The sequence below is a fragment of the Colobus angolensis genome, unplaced genomic scaffold (genome assembly GCF_000951035.1).
Source record: "Colobus angolensis palliatus isolate OR3802 unplaced genomic scaffold, Cang.pa_1.0 Scaffold26, whole genome shotgun sequence".
In the NCBI taxonomy this organism is placed as follows: domain Eukaryota; kingdom Metazoa; phylum Chordata; class Mammalia; order Primates; family Cercopithecidae; genus Colobus; species Colobus angolensis.
This window is the reverse complement of record NW_012115821.1, coordinates 8,851,032-8,861,120: the sequence shown is the minus strand read 5'-3', so window position 1 is coordinate 8,861,120 and position 10,089 is coordinate 8,851,032. Positions and strand designations below refer to the sequence as shown.

At 41.5% G+C, this 10,089-nt stretch overlaps 1 protein-coding gene across 1 annotated transcript in view; it reads left to right on the top strand.

Moving 5' to 3' along the window:
- Positions 1-4,501: 4,501 nt before the first annotated feature.
- Positions 4,502-10,089, top strand: part of SYNPR (synaptoporin) — a 328,993-nt gene continuing 323,405 nt past the window's right edge. Inside the window, exons 1-2 of the mRNA XM_011947192.1 lie at positions 4,502-4,935; positions 5,067-5,132. Of these exons, the coding sequence (XP_011802582.1) occupies positions 4,918-4,935; positions 5,067-5,132 (84 nt within the window). The 5' untranslated portion in view covers positions 4,502-4,917. The remainder of the gene's footprint in view (positions 4,936-5,066; positions 5,133-10,089) is intronic.

Here is a 10,089-nt window from a genome sequence, read left to right as displayed (position 1 = left end):
GCCTCCCAGGTTCACACCATTCTCCTGCCTCAGCCTCCTGAGTAGCTAGGACTACAGGCGCCCACCACCGTGCCTGGCTAATTTTTTGTATTTTTAGTAGAGATGGGGTTTCACCGTGTTAGCCAGGATGGTCTCGATCTCCTGACCTTGTGATCCGCCCACCTTGGCCTCCCAAAGTGCTGAGATTACAGGCATGAGCCACCACACCCGGCTCCATATATGAATTTTTATATCAGTTATATTTGTTAATTAAGAATGATCCTATTTGAATGCTAAGATTTTCATAAGAAGCCTATGAAATCTTATGATGTGATGAAGTTTTAAACCAAACGAACATGTATACATATTCTTGCACTTTTTTTGCATCCATTTAAGACACAGGAGCATAAGAAAGTAAAAATGTTTTATTTCATCTTTGGACTGAGAGATAATACTATACTTACTCTAAAATTAGAGTTTTTGAAAATATTTCCACACGATCTCCTGTCCTGTGTACCAGTGGCCCTATGCAAAATCAAACACACAAACAAATAAATGCACAGGCATGCTATTGGCCTTTGCTTTCATATTTACTTACTTAAGGAAAGATTTGGAAATTTCAGGTTAGCAGCATGAGCAGAGGGTTAGATATACAACATTTTGACAGACTTCCACTCTTTTCCATGATTTTAGATTTCAAAACATATGGGTAGTGTTTCCTCTTGTATTAAGTTGCTGCAGATAAAGTATTAAATTAGTTTTTTCTCTTTGTCACAAGAGACATAGGAATATGAAACCCAGGTATATTTTCCTGTGAGAACAAGATGTAATTTGCCTGAATAATGCAAGTTCTTCTATTATAGCTTGGTCCTTTGGTTTGTATAGTTTGACTCAAGATTAACCCTCTTTGAGATTCCAAATGGTTGGTTTTGTAACTTGATTTTCATTTGCTGATTTAGCAAATGTTGAGCTTTACTAAATTGAGCTGAATGTATTTCTTACTATAGTGTAAGCTTTGTGAAGGCAGGAACCTTGGCAAGCTGTTTACAGTACCTAGAACAGTACCAGGGCACGACAGGCACTCAGCCCTTACTTGCTGAAGTTTCTCAACCTTGCACCATTGACATTTTCCAGAAAATTCTTTGTTTTGAATAACTGTCCTCTGAATTGTAGGATATTGAGCAGCATCTCTTGCTTCTGCCCTGTGGAAGCCAGTAGTGTCATCCGCTGCCCCCTCCCCCACCTCGTTGTGACAATCAAAACGTCTCCAAACATTGTTACATGTTTTCCAGTGGAGGGAAGTGTCCAAATCACCCTCTGTTGAGAACCAGACGACTGCAGTAAATAAATGGATTGCCTTGCATATCAAAGGAAGTATTCACAGCTATGGGTGCCTGGCCCAAAACAAAAGATAATTTGGAAATTATTTGACTTACATAATCAATACAGGCCATCAAAATGGATCATTTATACCCACCAAAGTTAACTTTATCCTTCATCTATTGTGATAGATTCGTTATAGTAAGAGGGAAATTACTTTTCATCACCTTGGGGCAAAAGAGAATGGGTCACCCTTAGTCATTAATAGTAATATTGTGGCAGTGTTTATATCATCTGTCCTATCTTCCCCAACCTAGTTCTTTAGGGAACCCAGTGTTATTTCCAGGTCTGAATACAGAGGTTCTAACCCAAAGTCTACAAAATATTTAACATTGCAAATGTGATATGAAACTCTGGGTTATTTTGGTGATGCAGCTGTTGGAAGCTCATACATTTCTGGAATGGGAAAAGCATCCTCTGACAATGTGCAATTGTTGTCTAAGCTATTACACTGCCATTTGCCACAATTTTGACTTCCTTCACATGGCGTTTGGAGAAATGGAAAAAAATATGCCACCATATTAGTCAGAAGGAACATTGGGTGTTAAGAGAGACCTGAGGGAATAGGCTCAGTAATCTCACTTCCTCTGTGCCAAGTTTTCAACTCAAATGATCTGCAAGAAGGCAATATTTCAAATAAGTCTCTCTCCCTGTGTAAAGAGATATAAATATGTAGAAGACCTAAGGCAAGTTACATAGCCATTCTAAGGGTGGAAAAGGGGAAATTATTATGATACTTAAATGATGTATGTAAAGCACTTAGCACAATGACTGGCAGGTAGCAGGAACTCAACCGGTAATAGCTATTACAATAATAATTACCATTATTAAATATATGGAGGAGATCTCATAACCTGTAAGCCAGTTGACTACCATGCAAAGAGAGTGAATACAAGGACCATGAGATCATAGGAACCTAGGGTGGAATTTTGGTTCAGCTACTACTAGTTGTGTTATCAGGCAGCTTAGGTTATGTTGTGCTACAGTAAGAAAAGACCTAAATTTTTCAGTTGCTTACACCCCAAAATGCATTTTTTTTTTTTTTTTTTTTTGCTTAGCTTCATGTCCATCAAGGTCTGGTTGCAGCTCTGCCTATGTCATCCTTACACTAGGACCCAAGTTGTCAGAGTAACCTCTATGTAGAAATCATATTCATCATGGTAGAAGGAAATAAGTTGGCAAATCACTTGGTGGTTCTTAAAACTTCTGCCCAGAAAAGCACACATTACCAACAAAATGCCCATATTTTATTGGTCAAACCAATTCACATGGCTACCACTGGGTTCAAAAGGCAAGGATATGTAGATGGGAAGGGGCACTGCAAAGGGCAGCAGGACATTGCTACAATCTACCCTGCCCCTGATATAGACCTCTGAGTCTTCACCTTTGCTTCTGTAGAAGTGATCTGTAACTTACACATGCTGAGGGATTGTGAAATGCAGACTGCCCTAGATATGCTATCTGCAAAATCTCACTGGGTTCTCATAAAAAACAGTTAAGATAGGTATTTTGGCTCCATTTTACAGATTAAAACAAAGAAACAAACTGAGGTCTTGAAGAGGTTAAGTAACTTCCCCCATAAGATCATATACATACATGGTAGGGTACACACTAAGTAACTGATAGTGTTAGTTCTCCCCCCAACCCTTCCCCCATAGTTGCATAATGGCTTGTTTTTGAAACAACTGTTTCTAATTGTTTCAGGCTTTATCTGCATGTAGGAAGAGCAGTAGGAACAAAACTGCCTGACTGCAGATGGTGCAAACAGTCCACTGGAGTACCTACTAACTACATTTCTAGTTTTTCTGTAGCGAAATTCACTAGCAGGGGGCATTTACCTAGAAGCTGCCTCCCCCTCCCCAACAGCGAATTACTGATTTCTGTATTTCTCATCCACTTCTACATATCAAATACCTGCCCCCCAACACACACACACACACACACACATGAACTCCAAACCATTTTGGCAAATCTTTGTAGTAAACAGATGGACTATCTGTGTTGCTGGGAGACTACTCATAAATGGAATCCAGTCCAAAGGGAGTGAGAAGGAAGAGGACATATCACTACTTGACGTAGTAGCTAAGAACTCTCCTCTCTCTCCTCCTTCTCTTCTTCTTCCTCCTCTTCCTCTTCCTTTTTCCCCTTCTTCTTCTTTTCTTTTTCTGATTTAAAAAAAATCAATTTTGACTTCACTATCTGCTAGCTGGGCAACCTTGGGCAGGCCACTTTCCTTCCATGGGCCTCAATTTCCTCATCTCTAAAATGGGAATAATAGTATTATTAACTTATGGGGGTTTGTAAATATTTAATGAAGTAATGGTTTGTAAAGCCCTTAGCACAGTTTTCAGCTCATAGAAAGAACTCAGTTGTTCGATTGTTGTTGTTTTTATTATAATCAGCAAGATTAGCCCACTAAGAGGAAGCAACATGAATCACCTTTCACTAAGTTTCAAGAAAAGAGTCTAACTTTGGAGGAGTGACCCAGAGTTATAAGTTTGGCGGGGAAGTTCATTTGGGGGTCAGATCTCAGGCAAAAGATCTCAGAAATAAAATGAGTTTGAAAGGTACCTAAATTTCATTCCCTGTTTAGCCTTTCATGAGATGTTTTACCTTGGCCAGTTCATCCTTGCTAAATCTGTTTTCCACTGGCACATGGTCCCACATTCAAGATTAATTTGTTTCCATCTCTTCTCTCTAGGCAGTTTCCTCCGTCCTGGTCCTCTGCCCTGGCATCCACAGGCCAAGATGGATCCCCTGCCCTGTGCCCATGGCCCCTGTGCTCTGCTTTGCATCACTGTCCAGACCACATTGCAAGTTTTGCTTCCCCTTCTGCTTCCCCTGGGGGAAGTGGCAATGCTTAACCTGTTTTTTTTGTGTACTCCAGCACCTAAGCACTGCCTGCCCACAGGAAGGATGCTCTATAAAGGCTGGAAGGAATGAAAGAGTCAACAAATAGTTATTTTTTATTTTTAGGTATTTATCATTATTATTATTATTTTGCTGTTCAGAAGTCATCAGAACTCACACAGATGTCCCATGTAAGGTGTGGGTGTCTTCCTCCTACCTGGAAACCTCTTCCTCAGGTGGACAGCCGTCTTGCTGACCGTTCCAAGCCCGCTTTCCCAAACCAACAGACCTCAAGTTTCCCCAGAGCCAGAGGGCACCGGGCGCACGGCTGAGCCTGCACCAATGCCTGTGGGTCCTGCCTCGCCCACCTCCTCGCCCTCCCCTCTGGAGCGCGGCTGGCCAATGACAGCCTTCTCCTGGCTGCATGGGTTTCCCCCTCCCCTGTTGTCTCTACCCTGCCCCAGCTCTTCCCTGCCCACCCCTGGCTGACTCGCCTCGCCTCGCCTCCCCGACGCTCTGGCTTCCCGGAGCGCAGAGCCCAGCGTTAGCGAGTGGGCTCCCCGAGGCCCCCTGCCCTCGCCGGGCTGCTCCAAGGTGTCGCTCCTCTGGCTGCTCCCGAAGGGACTTCTGGCCCTGAGGACGGTGGTGCCAAGCGAACTTCCTTTTTAAAAAGAACTGGTGGGTGAGAAGAGCGAGCGAGGGCGAGCTATGGACCCTGTGAGTCAGGTGAGACAGAACTGGGCAGGGCGGCTGGCTGGGAGCGGGGCGAGGGGGCAGGGGGTGCCGCGGCTTGGGAGAGGCACCCCCAGCCCCTTCCTCACGCTTTGCTTTCTCTCTCTCGCCTCGTTCCCCCAAAGCTGGCCTCTGCGGGCACCTTCCGGGTGCTGAAGGAGCCCCTTGCCTTCCTGCGAGCCCTGGAATTGGTGAGTAGCAGTGTGTGTGTACAGGGAGGGGCCCCAGGCAGCGTGCCATCGGGTGAGGAGAGGTCGCATGGGGTGCTCCCAGCTCGGTTCTGCTCCAAGCCGGAGATTCTACCCTCAAGCCGGAGATTTCTATCCTGCCCCCTCCTAAGGTGCCGTTCCAAGGTGGTAGGGACAAGGTTGAGGCGCTCTGCTTGGAGACGGGAGTGTGGACGCATTTTTGCAGGCGCTTAGACAAGTGTCGTCTCACCTCACCGCTTGCAGACGAGCAGGGACTGTGGAAAGAAACCTCCCCCTTGGGAGATGGGGGAGGGGGACGCTTGGAGGAGCTGCCGCTGGGCTCTGGCCCCTCACCTGGACCTTCGCGGGGATGAGGGGATGGGTGGAGGACCCATAGCTGAGCGGAGGAACCGGGAAGACTTGGCCAGGCTCAGAAAGTTGGTCAGAACTGGGACAGCTCCTAGGCGGGACTGGGATGCTGGAAGCGCGTGTTCAACTGCTCCGCGGGAGCTCCAGGGAGGGAAAGATGCTGCGAAGCTGTTACAGACTGTCATAGACGGCGGCGGGTAGAGAGCAGAACTCCTTTCTTCCCTACTATAGTTTCTTTTCCCTGGCCACTCCTCTAGGGCTTTTCTGATTACACCCAGAAGAGCCCACCAGCCTGTTTGCCATGGCTTTCTTCAGCTACTGGGCTTCAGGAAGTTGTATTCCACTTCTGTAAAACCACCCTGACGCTCCTACTGCAATTTGTGTATGGGCAGAGGAGTGAGGCACAGCAACGGTTACCCACAGGGCCACAGAGCCATGTCAGTGTTGTTGGCTGGATGATGGTTATTCAGAGTGAAATCTGCAGGTCACACGTTTCGTCTTGCTAGGAGCTCCAAAAGGCAAGCAAACCTATCTGAATAGAAAGTTCAAAGCCTGTCATGTAGCATTAATCACAGGCCCTAACACTGACTAGCTGGGAAATTATGTAAGAGCCTGTTCTCTGTTCCTAGATCTTAGCTCTAAGGGCTTGTATCTGGCAGTGACTACATAACTGTGATGATTGTTTACACGGATGATCTACAAGATAATTACATTTACCTTGTTTGTAGACTTGAATGAAAATGCATGCGTATATCAATTTTACATACACCAAGACAGCTTTTGGAAGGCTTGAATTAGTGGTTCAGAGCTGGCTATTCTCAAACTGTTTGCCTTACAGTCAAGTTAGATAAGCAAGCAATCATCACAGTTCTGGAAACTTTCAGTTTGCTTTCTCAGAATTCTGCCCACATTCATTCATTCAGCTATTCAATAAATATTTCCTGTGAAGTAGTGGCTTTTAGGGAAGAAAATAATAGCTTCATTGTCAAGTTATTATCTCTCAAAACCCAGTTCAAAGACCTGACATCATTTTCTGACACAATCTCTTATTGTCTCACACTCTCACCTGTCTGAAATACTAGTTCGTGTTCAATACTGTGGCAACATGATTTTGTGCCATTGCTCCTCACACAGTCTCTACTGGTATGTAAAAAGGTGTTTGTTACCTGGATGAACTTGTTCAAATTACACATTTCTGGACACCAAATCAAAATATTGGGAAGATGGGTGCCCATGAATCTGCATTTTAAATAAGCTCCCTGTATAACTCTTATCCACATTATAATTGGCGAACCACCGCTCTAAGCTATACCAGATCCCTCCAAAACTCAAAACCCCCTTTTACCTCAGTGCCCTGGCTATTTTTCTTCACACTCTATGGAATGTCCTCACCTTTCAAGCCTAAAAAAAAGTTTGTCTTTTACCTCAACTAAATGTTACCTCCTCAATGAAGCCTTTTCTCATATTTATTCCTTCTTCTTTCCTCTATCCCAAACTGAATGATTCACCTCATTCTTTGAACTTCCACTAGATTTTTATTCATTCATAAGAATTTATCACACTGCAAAATACTCTTTTATAGTTCCCCCCTCTTTCAGGGAGGTGTGTGTGTGTGTGTGTGTGCAGGAGATGTGTATGAGAGAGAAAGAGTGAAGTAGAATAAAGGTTACTAAGTTACTACATTTAAATTATTTGCAGTCCTTCCCCTCTATCTTCTAGGATTCTAAGGCTCCAAAGAGGAAGGGCTTTTTGCTTGTACCTCAGTAATTCGACTCTCATTTGTGGAAGAGAACATGAATAATGGACAAAGCAAATTTTAAAAGTCAGATAAGTTAGTTGGTTGATCTACGTTTTAAAAGAGCTGAGCCAGAGACATGAGGAGAGAGAGTACTAGTTGCTGAAAAAGCTAGTAATGAACAGAGGGAAAGAACATACATTCTGCATGCACATAATGGCTTGAGGAGTCACTCTGAGATATCTTTTTCTGTGGGAGATATTGACAATGAGAGGAAATGTGATTTCTTATAGATGGCAGAACATTTCTTCTGTTTGTCTCTGTTTCCCTCACTGGTTCCTTTCATAGTGCTTGGTTAAACAGCAAGTAATCAGCAAAAATTGTAAACCGGTAATGACGGAGCACTTAAAATATCCCAGTTTATCCTGTTTCTGTGAAAGTTTTACAAAGCAATAGACAGCAGCTTTAAACTTGACAGTGTATTTAAGCTGCAATTTCCCCATGCTGTAGAAATAAACATGCATGTAAAGATATATGTGTCTTAGTTTTGGGGGTTGCTGTAACAAAACACTATAAACTGGATAGCTTATACATGCTGTAGAAATAAACATGCATGTAAAGATATATGTGTCTTAGTTTTGGGGGTTGCTATAACAAAACACCATAAACTGGATAGCTTATACACAACAGAAATTTATTTCTTGTAGTTCTGAAAACTGGAAAGTCTTAAGATCAAGGTGCCATCAGATTCACTGTTTAGTGAGGGCCTACTTTCTGGTTCACAGATGGAGCCTCCTTGCTATATCTTCTCATAGCAGAAGGGAAGAACTCTGATCTCATCCGTCCCTTATAAGAACACTAATCCCATTCACAAGGGCTCCACATTTATGAGCTAATCATCTCCCAAAGGCCCCACCTCCTAAGACCATCACTTTGGGAACTATATTTCAACATGTGAACTTGGGGGAAGGCGTAAACATTCAGATAATAGCAATATTCTCAAGAATATTTATTGCAACATCATCTGTAGTGAAAAGAACTGGAAATAACTAGTAAGTCCATTATAAGAAAATAATTAAAGTACAATTCATCATGTTATGAAATATTATATTGCCATAAAAAAGAATGAATTAGCCAGGCGTGGTGGCTCATGCCTATAATCTCAACTCTTTGGGAGGCTGAGATGGGAGGATTGCTTGAGCCCAGGAGTTTAAGGCCAGCTTAGTCAACATAGGGAAACTGTGTAATTCTGGAACATATTAATTAAAATATGCCTTAACATATATTGCATTTCTAATTCTACTATTTAGTGCAACAGAAGACATTTCTTTTGACAGGAATATCAGCTTAGTCAATAGATATTTGATTCTTCAGTGTTTAATTTTTTTCATTAGTTGAAGTGACTTTTAGTTTTGTTAAAATTATAACCAAACTATTTTCACATCATCCTGTAAGTTAAGTGATATCAAACATAAAAGACATGTTCTCGTGTTTCTTTTTCTGACTAAATGTCTGATGCATATCGTTTTTCTATAAGCGATCGTTGCTTTTAAAATCAGAAGACTATATTATTCTAATGAACATACTGGATCTAAATGGGTATGAGATTCCATATCAAAAAGATATGCTATATGTTATTTGACGGAAACTGAAAACAAATTCTGTAAAACTGTTAGTATCAAAAAGAATAGGAATACATTTTTCTTGTCCACATTATGATCAAATAAATATAATGTGAGATTGTAAAAAAGGAAAAGAAATTTAAAACATTAGGCACTGTGGTGCATGTCTATAGTCCCAGCTACTTTTGAAACTGAGGTGGGAGGATCCCTTGAGCCCATGAGGTCAAGGCTACAGTGAACTGTGGTCCCTTCACTGCACTTCATCTTGGACGACAACGTGAGACATTGTCTCAAAAAAAAAAAAAAGGAATTTAATTAATATGCATTGACCTGCAGGTAAATATATCACTGCATTTGATAAAATTCTTAAGTGAGAAAACGTAAGTTTTATTATTTGTATTTGATAAAATTGCTAAATGGAAAAACCAATATTTATCCTTTTAATAAACATGTAGATAATTTATTCAATCATATTTCAAATAATATATAGAGTCCCATATTTGCACAAATAAAAAATACAGTTTTGTATGTGAGTGTACATGTGTGTAATTTGTATGAACACAGAGGGAAATGTAGATATAAAGCACTGAACTGTTAAAACTGATTTTTTCAGGGGGTGTAATTTGAGATACAGTAGGTAGAGAATGGGAGAGGCTGATGGTAAACTGTGGTATGCAGGAAGAATTGTGGGCATATCACCTGTCTACAGTTGTGCACACACACAAGAAATTCTTTAAAATTGCTCATATTTTACATTATTTTCTATGGATTACGTACATGAACTGGTATTACCTTTAAAGTCATCTTCTACTTTTGGATTTTATAGCCTGGGGAAAAAAATCCACTTTGTTTACGTGTTCTTTCCTTAGGAAGGGTTCACGGATACAGTAGATTTAAACTCTTAATAACATATAAAAGTCAAACCTTGAGGGAAAGCTTTAGCCACTTTCAAAGACTTACAGGCAAAACTCCCATATCCTTAATCTCTGCTTAAATGAGGTCAGGGTACTTTTCACTATCTTTTAGGTCAAAACGGAAAAGTTGGGACATAGCCCTGACTCTGGTGGTCTTTTTCATTTATTCCCTGATGATAAAATAGGTCCGGAAAATCTCTTAAGCCATCATTTGGAAATGGCAAAATATGTATTAAACTTACCCTTTTTCAGACCACTCTGAAAAACTAAGTTGGTATAGTCCTGTCTTCCACAGATAATTCTTTTTTTTTTTTTTTTTT